General features: G+C 50.9%; 1 protein-coding gene across 6 annotated transcripts in view; it reads right to left on the bottom strand.

Moving 5' to 3' along the window:
* Positions 1 to 16,632, bottom strand: part of Tspan11 (tetraspanin 11) — a 96,418-nt gene that overhangs the window by 63,391 nt on the left and 16,395 nt on the right. For all 6 annotated transcript variants that reach the window (XM_074076272.1, XM_074076269.1, XM_074076271.1 and 3 more), the window contains exon 2: positions 3,824 to 3,912. In XM_074076272.1, coding sequence (XP_073932373.1) covers positions 3,824 to 3,892 — 69 coding nt within the window. In that variant the 5' untranslated portion in view covers positions 3,893 to 3,912. The remainder of the gene's footprint in view (positions 1 to 3,823; positions 3,913 to 16,632) is intronic.

Below are 16,632 nucleotides of genomic sequence, written 5' to 3'. Positions count from 1 at the left end.
GGCTTAGGATCACAGAGAGCTGGGTGAATCCCTTGGGCTGTGAGAAGCTTGCTTCACACTCTGTAAATGGGGCTCTAACAGAGCTGTGCACAGCCTCAAAGGGTACTGGAGGATGAACTAGAATGATGCAGAAGAGTAGCAGGGAGGACGCCCACAGGGCTGAGGTCCAGAACAGTTGGGAACCTTGCTCACTGATGTGCCCTGATTGTCAAGGACTCTGCTAGACAGTTAATGGGTGCTTTAAAAAGGTTGTGGGGTGAATTTTAAGTAGTCATTCTGATTACTGACCTGGTATTAGAATACCTAGGTGCCAACTAGCTTTAATTATCACCAATAGATGATCTTGGGTGAGAGTCTGAACTTGGCGGGCCTGCTCCCCATCCATAAAGTGAGGACAAGAATGAGGTGGCCATCAGGGCTGAGTGGAGGACTGCAGAGGACATCCTGCACCAGGTCTTTAAATGCTGGTCATAACGACCACAAAGGTGTCTTGGGTTTTGATGGACTCCAGCAAGGAGACACTGAGGAGGATCTTGGTCCTGGAGGAAAGACGGAGTCTGCATTTTCCCTCTGGTCCTCTTAGCTTGGGTGACTGGCCTCTGTTCTCTGCTCACTTTCTGCTTTTGGGCTGTGCAGTGGAGGGTGAGGGGGACAAGTAGAAGGGCCTTCCCAAGCCTCTGCATCACAGTTCTCCTAGGAAGGCAGAGAGGAGCGAGGGGGAGCACCTACCAGCTCAATGCAGGCCTGCTCTGTTTTATAACTGGGGTGCAGGTAGGGGGAAGCAATTGGACTTTGGGGGTGTGTCTGTCTGTGTGGGAGGGAAACTTCAGGGAGGAGGTTGATCCTTCCTGGACAACACCCTCTCCCTGTTAAACTCTGGTAAGTTCGCAGTGACTCGTGTGCTGCAAAGCTATAAAACTGTGCTCTGCTTTGGGAGGAGTCAGACCCCTATCTACTTCTGAGGATTGCATGTCAGGTCTAGAGGACAGAATGTCAGGACGCCTGTCCTGAGGAGGAGGCCAGAACTTTCCAAAGCCCACCATCTCCATAAGAGGGATGAGGCTTGGTTGACAGGGTCCCTAGGAAGCTGGTCCCCTAGGCAGGGTGAATTTTTACTGGAAGCTAGGAATTTTATCCAGGAAGCTCCCCTTAGGGAAGCGGCTCTGGTCACCCTCTGCCGCCCATCCATGCAGGAAGGGCAAGCTCCCGGCCTCTCCACAGGTGTTCTGGGCTAAGCACTCCACAACAGCACATGGCACTAAAGAGCCAGCAGGCCTCTGGCCCCGGGGCCACTGTGCCTCACTCCTCTTCTGGCCCATGGAAACATCTTGTTCCTCCCACCGCACCTTCCCTGCCCTCCTGGAAGCATCACCCACAAACCTGTGGCTCTTTGTTGCTCTGTCCCCAGGCCTTTCTCAGGTGTCAGGATGCCAACTGTCCAAACTGATGACCTGCATGGTCTCCAGGGCCTGTGACCCATACTTCTCCTGGCTTCCCTCCTGCTTCTCTGGCTCTTGGTGGCCCCCTTCCTCTGCCCCCCCAGGGTGGTTGCTCATTCCAGTTAGCTGGAACTTTCCTGGTTTTAGCACTAACAGCTCCCCATCCCAGAGTTCCCTCAGGGCAAGGGTGACCTGGGACCACTGATCACCCAGACTCAGTGAGGAGAAGCCCAGGTCTCCCTCCCCCTCTCCTCCTTCCCAGTCTCCCTGATCCATCTGTTTCTCACCATTTCCACAGCTCACTGTGTCCGTGTGGGGACCATCTCATCTCTCAAGGCTGGGGCACAAGCCTGGCTCACTCCTGAGACTTAGAGCCACCAACTCTAAGTTGGCCCTGCTCAGTGTCTCCTGACAACCCCAGCCCACCATGTCTATACCTGATCACAGCCTCTCACACCAAACTGTTTCTCTTTCCAGTTCCCTGTGCCAATGATAGGTTCCACCACCCACCAAAGAGCTGTGTATCCCAGATTCTTCGTTCTCCCAACCCAGCCACTAATAAGCAACTCTTGTCAGTTTTACCTCCTTAGGCCCTTGACCCTCCAAATATTTCCATTCCCGCACACGCTCTCACAGTGCAGGTCCCCACTGTCTCTTGGCTGGGTCATGTCAGCATTTGCTGCTTCTGGGATGGCGAGTGGTATGGGTTGAACTATGTCCCTTAAAGATATTTTGGAATCCTCCCTCCCTCGGTACCTGTGAAGGTGAGATTATTTGGAAACAGGGTCTTGGTGGATGAAATCAAGGTAAGATGAAATTATTAGGATGGGCTGGTGTCCTGATAAGAAGAGGAAAAGGCCATGGGATGACTGAGGCACAGAGTACCATCATGGGAGGACAGAGGTAGAGAACAGAGACTGCATTCAAAGAAGGTCCTGTGTCACTGGCCACTGCCTGAAGCTGGAAGACGCAAGGGAGGGAGTGTGGCCCTGCTGACAGCTGGATTTTGGACTTCCAGAACTATGAGAGAAAAGATTTCTGCTATTTAATACTATCCTGTTTGTGGTATTTTGTCACAGCAGCCCCAGGGAACCAACATGGTGAGATAAAGGTAGTTTTTTATTTTCTTATACTTTTTTTTTTAATTTTGAAGATTATTTGTAGTGAGTACACAAGATTTTTATGATCAGGAAAAACACAGTTAATCTTAAAAAGAAATGCCTACCTAGTAAGACTCCCGAAACCCTATTGGGTACTTCTCTGAGACTCTAGACTCACAGTTTCCAGTGCTCAGCCACATGGCTTTATTTCCCATTGTCCCCCCCATCAGGCCTCCCTATTCCAGGAAACTCTTGGCCAGGAAGATAAAAGTGGCGAATCATTTTATCATTTGTTTCAGGAACTTTGTAAAAACATACTTAAACAAACATGAGATTGCTAAACTTTTTAACAGATAGCACCTAATGGATGTCTATGCTCCAAAACACTTTAAAACCCATATATATGACTCCAACACCATCCTTCCCAATCTGAACCCAGCCTGGACAGAAAAGAGCCTGAAGACCCCAGGCTGGACCCCACTGGGACACTTGCCTTCTGACACCCTGCTGGGGGGTGGGGAGTATTGTCTTTCACTGTCTCTTACTGCCTTAGCAGAGGTTGCCTTGGTGGTATGTCCACTAAATTCAATGTGTAATCCCAAGTGGTTAGAAGTGACTCCTAACTGTAGCTGGGGGAGCATTGCCCCAGGCTACACCATCAGCAACAGGCAGGTCCTCAGTCCAGCCAGGTGCTTTCTTGCCATCCTCCCGCCCCCAAATTTCTTGAGATGGCAATGCAAAACCCACACATTCCAGAGTTAGGCCATTTGGGGGAGATCTGTGGTATTCTGCTCCCAGTTACCCAGATGATTGTGTCTGGTGGACAGATGTCACACTATTTTGGAAAATTTCAGCCAGGCAGGCTTCCTGAGATGCCACCAGAGAGACCAGACCATTTCCATCACAGCAGTGGTTGCCTTGGGTCTCCTATCTCAGTCTTTCTGCTCTGGCCTGGAGACTGTGAATCAGGAAAGGCCAGTGAGCTTCTGTGCAGACAGAACATTGTTCTAGCAGTCATGTTTCTCATGGGCACCACAGGACAAGTGACAGGGAAGGCAGATTGGGCCCTTTGTGCAGGGGGCTGGCACATAGTGTATACCTGCACATTGGATTCTTTTCCTCCCCCTCAGAAGCAAATGTACACACTTGTTTTGAAGCAGGCAAAACAGGCCCAAGGGGGGCTCTTGGATTGGGTAGAAATCCCCCTCAGAGTGGTGACTCACAGAAACAGAGGTGGCCTGGGTCATTTGTGCTCGGGAGGGGATGTGCATGTGGCTTACTTACCCAGAAGAAGAAAGTGAAGACGAAGAGCAGGTACCTCAGGTAGACAGTCAGCCAGTCGTCCTGCTCCATCTTGTAATGGCACACTGGATCTGTGAAGGACACACACACGCTGGGTGGGAGAAGCCACGGGGAGCAATGTCACCCTGTCAGCAAAGTCCCCTGCAAAGGCCTTGATGGCTCATGTGGCCAGGTGGGTAAAGGGTATGCAGCACCCAATCTGGGTGGAATTTTCTAGACCTCGGCTGTGTCCTCATGACATAGGTCTATCCTACAGGTCCTCTAAGACTTTATGCTGGTCTTGTGTTCTTATTCTCTTCCTGTCTCACCAGGGTTGCAGGGCACATGTTTACCTGCCTTACACACATGCGCACACACTCAGCTCTGCATTGGGAAGCTGCACCATTCAGCATTTGTGCAGGACCTGTGCACACAGCTGAGGCACAGGCCCCCTAACCAGAGCATCCGTGCTGTAAAGGACCTTGATGATCCCTCAGGCCATAGCCCTTGCCCCACCCCTACCCCGAACCTTAATTTTCCAGAGGAGGAAATGGGCCCAGGGCTTGGTAGGAAAAAATACAAGAGACGCTGAAGTCTGACTCTTGGGTTCAAACCCCAATCTGTCACAAAATGTGTGACACTTAGTAAGGGCACAGCCTCCCACCCCACAGAGTTATCTGTCAGTGTGGATAATAACTCCAGAGGGTTGTTTGGAAGATCAAATGAGCTAACTGTGAAGGGCTCGGCCAGGCCTTGGCCTACAGAAAGTGCTCCGTAAATGTCATCATTCCACATCACAGAGCCAAGAACCCCAGATTCCAGTCTCAAAGTGCCCAGCCTCTGCCCCAACACCGTGTTCCTCTCTCGCCCTGATGGACCACCTAAGAACTGTGACATCGGTTGCGGTGGCAGAGGTAGGGGAGGCCCATTGCACACTGGTTCTGTTTTCCTTTTGGGCCTCAGTGGGCCGAGTCTGTGGTTTCTTTGTCCCCTTGATCCATGTGCACTCTGGGCCCTGCACACCCATGTCCACAGAGTAGCAGCTCTTTCAAAACTCATCCCTACTCAGAGAATCTCTTAATCTCAGCAATAAGTATTGTTTTCCCCACTTCTACCTCTCCCTCCATCACTCCCAGCCGGATCTCCACTCAACCTGCGCTCCTCCTTGCTGGGTGCTGGGCCAAGGTCAAGTTAGGTACTTCCTCATGAGCCAGCGTTCTGCCTTTTATTTCAAGCTCATGGGCTCCTGGAGACAGAAAGGGAGAGGGAGCAAAGAAAAGGTGGCTGTCTTCTCTGGGATTTCTATTTGCAGACCTTGAAGAAGAAGGTAATTTAAGACTTTTCGTCTACTTGTTAAAAAAACCCGACAAAACCCATTTTTCTCTCATTTAGTTGGAAAGGAAGGGCAGTGGAAGAAACACAGGAGAGAGAGAAAGGAAGTTTGTGGAAACAGTGATGGATGGGGGCACTGGTGACTGACCAGGGAGCCGTCCCTTGGTCACTCTGCAGTTGGCCCTGATGAGAGACGGTGTCAGGACCCTCTGGGCTCCTTGGGCCCTTTGTCACCTGATGGACCTGGTGGGGCCTGACCTTCCTCTCTGTGGTCTTCTCCCTTCATAAGTCCCTCTACTCCAAGCCAGGGCCCAACAGACTCTCCAACACAACCTTCTCTGGACCCACAGAAAAGGGGCCTGAGAAACTCATTTTGTCCAAGGGTCAGGACCCCGTGAAGACAAACTGCATTTTTAAAAGGGACTTCAGGCAGAAGACAGAAAAAAATTTGTTATGGTTTGAATCTGATATGTCCTCCACAGGCTCATGCGTTCAATACTTGTCCCCAGCTGGTGGCACTAGGTGGGAGGCTCTGGAAACTTTAGGACAGGGGTCCTAGATAGAGGAAGTGGTTACTGGGGGCATGGCTTTCAGATCCCTGGTCCTTCCTTGCTCTCTGCTTCCTGGCTGCCACAGGTGACCGGCTTCTGCCATGCAATTCTGCTGCTGTTACGTTCTGCCTCACCATGGGCCGAGAATCGACGGAGCCAAGTGACCGTGGTCTGAGCCCTCTGAGACCGTGAACCAAAGTCAACCTCCTTCCCTCGGCTTGCTGTCAGGTGTTTTGTCACAGCAACAAGAAAATTAAGTAACACAAGGTTTAACAAAAAAAAGACACATTTCCAGTGGTGAATCTTAGCCATTATTGGCAGAGAGGGGAGAACCACAGAGCGTCAGTCAGAGGACGTGATTGTGCTCAATACAACCTTTTGCAGAAGGGTGAAGAAATTAACTTTTTTTTTTTTTGACTTTTCAAGCCAGTGTCTTCCTAGGTAGCCCAGGCTGGCTTCAAACTCACAATCCTCCTGCCTCTGCCTTCCAAGTGCCAGGATTACAGGTATGTACCACTACACCCAACCAACATATTTAAATAACTTCTCTAAAGTCACGTAGCTATCCTTTATATCACCCCCACCATGGTGGTGTCCTGTGCTGGGGGTGGCAGCAGCCCCATTTGGCTTGGAGCCAGATGCCTGCTATTTACCAGCTGTGTGACCTAGGCAAGTTATGTAACCTCTCTGTGCAGCATAACCAAATAAGGAGCCTTTGCCTCTGGGCTTGAGCTTTCACTCACTGTGCAGCACCCTTGTAGCAGATCTGTCAGGGGACGAGGAGGGGGAGGCCCAGAGGCTGCAGCCTCCCCAGCACTGGTTTCTTCTTTAGGAACATTAGCTCTCAGCTCTAGTTGACTGTACCTGGCTACTTGGAGCAGATGACACTTCCCAGCCTCCCTTTCTGCTAGACATTGCCAGGATTCACTGCTGGCAGGCATGGGGTATGGAAGCAGAAGGGGTCCATACACGTTCTCAAAACTGACACTTTTGGGGCGTATGGACCATGGGCATTTGGAAATGATGTATATCCTGTCACTGCAGGTACAGAATTCTTTTTTTTGGTGGTACTGGGATTTGAACTCAGGGCTTCAATCTTGCTAGGCAAGTGCTCTACCACTTGAGCTATGCCCCAGTCCCTTTAGATTTAGTTATTTTTTAGGTAGGGTCTTGGCATCCTCCTCCCATGTAGCTGTGATTATAGGTGTGTGCTATCATGTCTGGTCTGTGACTGCAGAATTCTTAGGTGTCATTAGATCGAACTTGTTTATTCAATTTTTTAAGAATCTTCCATATCTTTTCTGGTTTTGTCTGCTTGCTCTACTGGTTATTGAAAAAGGTACATGATAGACTCTCAGTATGCCTATGAACTCGTGGCCCCTCTTTTAATTCTGCTAATTAAAAGAGACACACTTCATATACTTCATATCCTTTGCAACTATTTGATGGAGGGCATACAGATTTGGAGGTATGACATCATTCTGGTGGATCCACTCCTTTGTCATTAATAAATATTCTTTATCTCTGATAATTAGAAGTATCCTTAAAGTGAGGGGGGATGCTTGTCTCTCTTTACCCTGCCCTTCTGATTGGTTGGAATGCTGATATTATGGCTGGAACTCAAGCAGCTATTTTGTATCATGAACTGGAAACCATAGGTTAAAACGGGCAGAGCAATGCATCCAAAGAACCCGGGTCTCTGGTGATTTGGGAGCTGCCATATCATCCCTGGGCTGCTCACCTCTAGGCTTGGTGTACATGAGACACCGGCAAGCATGTAGCTCCCTTAAGCTCATGTTTAGATGTGCCATTAGTCACAGCTACCTTCACCCTGATATGCAGAGGTAGCAGTAAGTACAGAGGTGTGCAAGAGACTGTGGGTGGTGGTGCATGCCTGTACTTTCAGTACTAGGGAGGCAGAGATCACAAGGATCAAAGTTCAAGGCCAGCCCAGGCAAAAAGTTAGTGAGACCCTATCTTAACAAAGAAACCAGGCATGATGCCTGTAATCCCAGCTACATGGAAAGCGTAGGTAGGAGGATCAGGCTGAGGCTGGTCTTGGGCAAAAACCTGAGACTCTATCCAAAAAATAACTAAAGGGCTGGGGGTGTTGTGTTATTCAAGTGGTAGAGTGCCCTTCTAACGAGCACACGATCCTGAGCTCAAGCCTCAGCATTGCTCCCTCCTCCTCAAAAAAGAGTGCGAGGGCATGTACCAGGGGCCCTGCAGCTGGGGCCATGGGACCAGAGGGTGACGCCAGGTACTAGTCGTCAAGCTCTTTTGACTGTTCATCACCTCATTAGCATATTCTGAGCACATCTCATACATATGCATATATATATATATATATATAAATTTTGTTCATGTACTACTGTTAATCTATATAGCAAATACTCATCAAATCTTAATTTTGCCTTTTCTAAAGATCAAGATGATTAGGAATGGGGATTCTAGTGAGTTCCTGCTCTGTCCCAGGGTCACCTATGCACCTGGAGATGCTGGGGAGGGAGGATGAAAATGGGAAGCTGAGGGCTGTGAGTCAAGGCCAGGCCTGGACAAGGGGACAGGAGGAGACACAGGGAGTGGAGTTGGCACCATGGGCAGCAGAGAGCTTCAGTCAGGTGAGGGCTGCAAGGGCTCCCTTCCCCAGAGCTACACCATGGACTGTGCTGTTAGGGATACACACAGGACAGCGGGGCATGCGGACTTGGAGGGGACATTTTTAAACGGGGGGGAGGGGGTCAGCTGGAATGGCCTGGGGTGTTTGTGAGCCGTGAAGATGGGGAACAGGCCATGCTTATCTTCCCGTTCTCTCTCCCCACCCCTGTCCCCTCCCAGGACGGCTCTGGAGTCCAAGCACTGGGGGCTACAGCCTCCAGAATAAGGTGACAGGGCTGGAGTGGGGGAGGTAGCAACCACTCCCAGCCAACTGCCACTGTCCTGACCCGTTCCCCTCCATGGGAGTCACCTCTCCCCTGAGCTTTCCTCTTCTCGGGGAGTAATGGGGGGGGTACTGGCCACAGCCCCTGAAGAGGGGAAGCAGACCCTGGTCCCCTGACAGTCACTCTTATCTCCCCGAAGCCAATGGAGGAAGCAGGCCCTGGATGGCCTCGGCCATGTCCCCAAGCTGCTGCCTAAGTGGATTTGTTTCTGTCCATAGGAGTTGGGAGGTGCACTTCCTCAACCAGTGGAGGAAGTGTCCCCAAGAGACAGGAGTTGATGGTGGGAGGCAGGCCAGGCTCAGCACCGGATACAGAATAGTGAGCAAGTCTGGGGGTGTCAGTGAGAGGGGACCATCCCTCCCAGATCTTCTGCGCCAACACCTGGTCTCGTCTTTGGCCTCTGAGAGGCGCGTTCATCCTTTCCTCCTCCCCTGCCTCCTGCCTGGTTGCACCCTGGACCTGAAGCATCCTGACTTCCTACCTAACCAAACACGTCAAGGCTCAGAGGGTAGCCGTCCCACCTTCCCTGAGCCCCATAGTCACTTTCAGTGCCTGATCAATTGGCAGATCCTCACGGGCTGACTGGTGTCAACCTTGGTGACTCTGCTTTGAGCCTGGGGGCTGAGATGGGGGTCCCGGTGCCACCCAGCCGAGCCCTGTGCTGGTTCTGGCCATCCGCATCGGGACAGGCCCACTACCTTCCCCCCAGTCCACTGTCCTGCCTGTGGGGAGGGTAGGGGTTCTCTTGAGCCGACACAGGAATCGTCTGAAGGCTCATTAAAACGCAGTCAGCTGGGCCCCACCCCTGGGTTCTGACTCTTATGTGTGTAGTGAGACCCTGGAGAATATGCTCCCAGCCAGGGTGACCAATGATCTCCAGTTTTGTCCTACAAAGTGAGATTTCTTGGAATACAGAGCTTTCCATGCGAAACCTAAAAAAATCCCAGGCAAACCAGGATGGTGGGCCACCCTGCTCCAAGACATGGCTGGTCTCAGTGTTCCTTCAGTCCTGAAAGCCCACTGCCCTGATTGACCTGGCATCACTGAGAGGAGGAGGATGGGCACAGGGCAGGCATGTCCTGTCATATGAAATTCACAGTCAGGACACAGTGCCCCTGAGATGTCACTGGGAGGCTTCCTTCGAGGAAGGCTCCTTCCCTGTAGGCCTGATTCTCATAGTAGAGCAGAGCTGGAATTTAGGTACAGTGGGCAGGCCTGGGCGCCACTCATGTCACCACCCACGCCACAGGACATCACTGAAAAGCAACCACAGATGCCTGGGTGGTGAAGTGATGTGTCCTCAGGCCAGATGTGAAATGTCAGGGGCTGTGAGACTGGGGGTTAGGGTTCAAGCCCCGCCTGCACCTGAAGTGTCTGACTCTGAAAGCGTGAAGAAGGCAAGGGGGCCACAGAAGGAGCCCAGTCATGTCTGATGTCTTGGCAGACCAGGCAGGCTCTGCCAGGGCCAGTGCCCAGGAGCAGAGGGGCCATGCAGGGCTGTGGGGTGGCAGCAGAGCTGGGGCCTTTAAGGTGATGGGCACAGAGGGTGGGGAGACTGAAGTTGACTTTATAAGATTCACACAGATCTGGGGCATGGCCAGGTCCTGCACTTGCTCCACAACCGTGCACTTGGTCCCAGGCCTGGCCCTCAGAGCCTCTGCACTTCCCCCTTGGGGAGCTCGCCAGCAGTGGAGGGTGGCGGGTGGGTGAGGCATGGAAGTAACTTTCTACCACCCTGGAGCTGGCTTAGAGGTGCTGGTTGTGGGGGAGAGGGAAGCCTGTCCCTGAGGACAGGCAGTGTTTCTGCAGGCACAGAAGGAGGGAGCCGTGCACCGGCAGGGGGCAGCAGGAGCAGTGGCTAGCAGGAGTGGCCAGGCAGGAAAGGCTAGTGGTCAGCCAGTAGCCCCAGAGACATCCTGTTGGCCACACTTAGTTGTGACTTCTCTGTCTCCACATTCTTGATCTCACTGACCACTTCTTCTCTGCCTTTTTCTATAGCAAAAGCTCAGACTGTTATTCTATTCTATAAGGAGAGAGCACCCCATTCCTGGAGGAAGGCTTCTGGGGAGCTTGGAGATTCTAAAATGAAATAAAAACAATACACAATGTCCTCTAGGTTCACCCAAGTTATTGTAAATAGCAGGATTCCATCTTTTGTATGGCTGAATAGTATTCAATTGTATACACCTTCAACCCATTCATTTGTTGGTGGACACTTAGGTTGTTCCCATCTCTGCACTATGGTGAAAAATGTTTCAGTGAACACAGGAGTGCAGGTGTCTCTTTGACATACCAACTTCATTTCCTTTGGATGTATATCCAGGAGTGACTTACGTTAAGTGAAATAGGCCTGGCACAGCATTGTCAATACTGCACGATCTCACACATCTGTGCAGTCTGAAAGCATTGACCTTGGAGAAGCAGAGAGTGGAATGGAGGTCACCAGGAGCTGGGGGACTAAGGGAGACGTTGGGGAAAGGACCCACAATTTCAGTTAAACAAGAGGGATGAGTTTAGGGGATCGATTGTGCAATCTTGTGATGACAGTTAATAACATATTATATTCTTAAAAAATGCTCTCACAAAAACAGCACTGATGTGAGGTAACGCAGACACTGACCCGGAAGATTTAGTCATTCCGTGATGCGTAGATACTCCAAAACGTCCTGTTGTACACAGCGACTGTGTGCAGTTTCAGCTGTCAATTAAAAAGACAAGGACTCCCCCCGCAACAAACTAGTGTGTTTGCTGTGGGAAAAACCAGGTCCTGCCCCACCCTGCCCTCCTAACGCCTCAGTTAAGAGCCAGCTTCCAGCTCTGTGTTTTCCGCCAGCAAACTGCCTGACGCCAAACAGTTGGAGAGGAAGAGGATCTGTAGTTTAATTTATCACTTAATTTAGGCTTCTAATGAAAGTTGGTTACAGTCCCATGTGGTTACTTGCTTCCTCCATGCAGACCACCAGTCCTTGCCCTGCATTGATCGCCATCTTTCTATTATTATTGTTACTTTGTGGGGTGGAGCATGGAACCCAGGACCTCACACATGCTAGGTAAGCATTGTACCACCGAGTCACACCAGCCCCCTTCCTCTTATTTAATTCCCACCTGCTGGACCCGTTCCTGGAAGGTGAACAGTGTGGTCGTGTGTCCTTTTGAAGTGTCAGAAAGTGGGACTTCCTCAGACCCTCTGAGTGGGTGATTGGGAGGGGCCAAAGGTCACCCGGCTCAGCCCCCTTGTTTGAGAACTGAGCAAGTGAGACCTGGGTGGCAGGGGGATCCACAGTCACACTGTGGCCAAAGTCACATTGCAAGTTAGTGGCAGGGTAGGACCTGGTCTCCTGCTCTTTTGTGTGGAAGGCTCCCCTTGCTGGGCTTGAATACTAAGCTAAGCGTTAGAGATGCACTAATTAATTTGACTCCTAACCCCATAATGGGATTATTGAGAGGTAAGTGGAAAGCCAGGTGCAGGGGACCTGTCTGACTGGTCCCCCACAGGTCTAGTTTTGGTTTCTTAATTCTTAGCTTGGTGGTCTCAGACAGAAGCTAAGGATGAGGGGATCTGTCCTGGGCGGAGACCACACTCAGGGGCTGTGGGAGGTGGCAGATCTGGATCAGGAGAGCCATGATGGCTGGCACTACAAAGGCACCAGCTGCTGGGGAGAGTGGACCCTTCCTCCTGCCATCTGTCTCCTTGAGTTTGAGGCCAGGGTCCAGTGGCTGTGGGGGCCCAAGTGAGACGTGGGCTGGGGGCCTTGGGCAGCCACTGACTTTATTCTTTGTCTCTGTGTTATTTGTGGCATGCAGGTGGATGAATGCAGGCGACTCTTTTGGACCAAACTTAGGGTTTGGTTGCTAACTATAGAGTTGTGTGGATGGCACTGTAGGCGGACCTTGAATTAAAATCCCAGCACTAAGAATTCCTTGTCCCCCACCCAAGTACTGACCAGGCCCGACCCCGCTTGCTTCCAAGATCAGACAAGATCGGGAGTGTTCTGAGTGGTATGGACGTAGACAAGAATTCTGTCTCTTTGTCCATATGTCCGTAGAGACCTGCTTTCCTAAGTGATTTTTTTTTTAACTTCTTTTGCAATACCAACAGACACCGCATGCATCAGTCAGGACTCTGCTCTGCTCCTGTCTCTAGGGAAGTATTCTTCCCATGTGCGTACATCTCCCAGCCTTCCTGCCGTCACCAGTTTTCCCTGACTCCTTTTCTTCTTTAAAATTGCAGTCTGACCTATGAAATGAGTACTTTCCAGTGCCTATGACAAGAACCAGCGACAAACCTAACAACAGCACTAGCTGCAACAGGGACCTCGAAACCGCTTTTCCTAAAAATGCACAGACTTGTCACTTGGGCCCATGAAGTAAAGAAAGCCAGGAGAAAAGGTTGGCATCTGTGTCTCCATTTTGTTATCAGTCTTTGAGCCATTCACCTTGCAGGCACCTTGCAATCCAGGAGGGACATCTTTACAGGGAGGGATGGAGGAAAGTGTCCCCAAGGAAAGGAATAGCAGAATCTCTGCAGGACAGATCACCCCCAGGCAACGAAGACTTGCTTATCCAGGCCAGACTGTCCCCTTCAAGTGATGACGGTGATAATAACTTCTCCAGAACCCCTCCCGAAATCAGGAATGAGATAATGACTAACCAGGCCACACTGTGACTGTTTATCATGCTCAAATTCTTCCTCTATTTAAACCTGGGGCTTGTGTCTGTACCCCATAGATGGGCTGAAGTGTGTACTTTGCCTCTTCCTGTGGTGTGCCTGTGTTGCATAATAACCCTCCTTTCTCTTTCCTTCACTATTCCCGTCTCTTTATTCGGTGTGCTGGGGCAAGTTGCCGGACCTGACATATGGAAAAGCCTGGAGTTTGACCCTGGGACCTAAAACTCCAGCTTCATAGTCAGCAGATCTGGGTGCAAACACTAGCTATAACCCACAGCAGTGTGACCCTCTGCAAGTCAAGTGACCTCGGTCCTCAGCTTCCTGCTGTGTAAAATGCAGACAATACAGGGCAGTTCTGTCTTCATTGCAGGGGACCGTGGGGGTCAGATGAGATGGACAGCTGGCAAGGGCCATATGTAGAGTGATGCTGAAGGAACCATGCAACCAACGCTAAGATTGTCCTAAATGAAGGAGGGTCGAAAGGTGGTGGGGAGCCCTAAACACACCAGCCAAAGCCCTTATCTGATAGTTGGGGATGCAGGGTCACAGCCTCTCTACCTTAGCCTATCCTGCATGCTGGAAGACTGTCCAGATGGCCATGGAGAAGACCCTGTTCCCAAGTGACCATGAAGAATTCACTTGCAAAAGCCCAAGAGCTCAATTTAACAAAGTCAACAGGTGTGGACAGGAAAGTCATTTTGAAGGAGGGGAAAAGGCAGTGGTGGCATTAAGCCCCTCATCTCTGCTCTTAGCATGGCGTCAAGGCACTACTTAGGGACTGCCCTCTGGTTTGGGGAAGGAGAGGGGTTGAAAGGTGGGGCTGCAGTTTGGGTGCCCTGCAGGGGTAGGGGGTCTCCACTAGGTAGCACCGGCACAGCTGAGCTATCATTGCAGGCATGAGGTCATCAAGCCCAGGTGGTGACACCTGTCTTGGTGCTAGTGAATTAGGGACGGCTGGGCTCACATCCAGAGACCTGGGTTCTGGTCCCATTTCCCTTTCTAACTTTCTCTTCCGGTCTATGCAACTGGAAAGATCATCTTCCTGACTGGCTTGGGTAAAGATGGTGCCCATTTCCAGTCTAACATCTGTAAGTCACCTCTGACCATTTCTGTATCCCTGGAGGCTCAGGGTGCTTCCATGTGGGACCAGTGGTAGTGATGGCTGATGTTTAGCAGTCATGCCCCATCGGGTGTGGTTCTAAGTGCTTCATAAGTCTGCCTTAGCAAGGTGGCCACATGTTCTGGTGTAACCACACGATGTCCCCGTTTACGCCTATAGTATCTGGGACAATCGCAATGTACTCCTATTGTCTTGACAGAATTATTAGCAGTGCTCTATTCACTTAAAAAAATGTCCCCAATGGATGGTAAATGCTAGCTCTTTACTCTAGGCCACCTGATTACAATCTTCAATACTCCTCAAGTCCCCAGATCATTCTGTCCCATTCCTTTCACCTCTGTAGGTTTCTCCAACAGCTTCCTGCTGACATCCCACGTTAAAATGGGAATTGTTAAAATCTGAGCTCAGTTCTGGGTCCTGAGCACCCAAAACAGCACCTGGTGGGTGCACCTCAATCAATGTTAAGCGAATGACCAAATGCATTAAACAGCCATGTGTGAGCTCTTGAACTCTGAGAGTTACATAACTATTTCTCACCCAGCTCCCCAGGAAAGCTACATCACAGCACAGAGTTGTGCATGACTGCTGCGGCATTCCCACGTGCATAGTTCAGTGCCGGCACCGTCCAGCTCCCCAGTGGGGCCTCTGGGGAAAGTCTCCTCCCCAGCCAGCCCTGGGAGGCCCTGCCTTCTCTGCAGTGTCCTCTTTCCCGTTTGCAGCTCTTGTCTCAGATGAGAAATGCAGATCTATGTCCAATACACATCAAAGTAGAGAATCCTTTTGAAAAGGATCCTGGCAAGGCGCTTGTGGAAATAGGATGGCTCCCACTGATGGGAAACACCTGTGAGCATGAGCAGGCACTTTCCAGGGAAGCAGAGGACCCCAGCAAGAGAGGCAGTTGACAGTTCTAGAAAATGGGTGTGCAGCCTGCCCCCTTCCCCAGCCCCCATCCTCTTTTTCTTGCCTCTGCTTCAGCCCTTAAACTTCACTTGCAGTAGAGGCCAGGGAAGCACAGAGCCCTAAGGCTCACAGCCAGGGGGTGGCTGCCCATCCCAGGCCCAGGTTGTCTGAGAGACAGAGTGCATGTGTGTGTCAGACCCAAAAGTAGTTCAGAACATACACACTCACGTGCACACTCACACACATACACACATGCATGTGCGTTAGAACCTAGGAAGGCAGGTCATTCTGCCTGTGGCTCAGGAACATACAATTTTTCATGAAGAAAGGGGTCTGAGGGCCCTGAGAACCCACCTATGACTTCCCCCGCACCCTACAGCTCTCCCAGACTCCCTGGCTGGGGTCTGAGATCCCAGCCCTTGCAGCTTCAGTCACAGTGACCCTGGGCTGGGGGTCTCATCAGTGAGGAGGAGGCTATCACTTCTGTTTTATAAGCACGTTGTCTGAGGCTTGCCTGGAGGACCTGGGAATCAAGCCCGGGTATTGGTAATGATCAACTCAACACCTCTCAGGTTTGGGGCTTTCTGGATTATAGGGGGCTGCTTTGAGGAGAAAAGTCACTCCCATCCACCCAGAATTGATTTTTCTATTCAGGATTGGTCCTCAGAGCAGGGAGAACCCTCTAAGACAAGATTCAGAGCAAGGACGGACATTCCAGAGATGACCCATTCAAGGTGAGCTCAGGATCTGTAAAGAGCAGTGGCCACAAGGAGGCCAAGAGCCCAGGGGTTGGAGTTCAGCAGGAGATCAGACCCAAGGGGTAAGATACAGATACCATCAGCCCCTTCACCCAGCTCAAGGGTCAGTTATCCACGTACATAGTTACTGCTGGGATTGTGCAGTGCACACTCTATGCAACTGTGCAGTTAGCAACTGCTTATCTTCCTCCTTCTATCTCATGTCTAGTTCCCATCCTTTCCTGCCAAGCCTGGTGCTCTCCTTCTGATGGGGCCATCTGGGTGAAGTACTGACTTTTACTGGAAGTTGCCAAGCAGGGACCAGGAAGCACGATACATAATATGTGAGAAGGCAAGGTGGGTGTCTATGGGTTGGGTTGCCCACACCCATGGGGATAGACATTTGGGGGCTCGAACACCTGACAAGCCCCTGCCCTTGTATCTATTTAGCTGGCATCTGTAGACAGATGTCTTTCCTTTCTTCTAGAGGACGGGTAGTGACATTAAATTTACTTAATGTCACGTGGGTTCATAAGATTTCAAAGACTGCTAGTGGCCTAC

The sequence above is a fragment of the Castor canadensis genome, chromosome 6 (assembly GCF_047511655.1).
Source record: "Castor canadensis chromosome 6, mCasCan1.hap1v2, whole genome shotgun sequence".
In the NCBI taxonomy this organism is placed as follows: Eukaryota; Metazoa; Chordata; class Mammalia; order Rodentia; family Castoridae; genus Castor; species Castor canadensis.
Note: the sequence above shows the minus strand (reverse complement) of the source record. Positions and strands in the feature narration are given on the sequence as shown.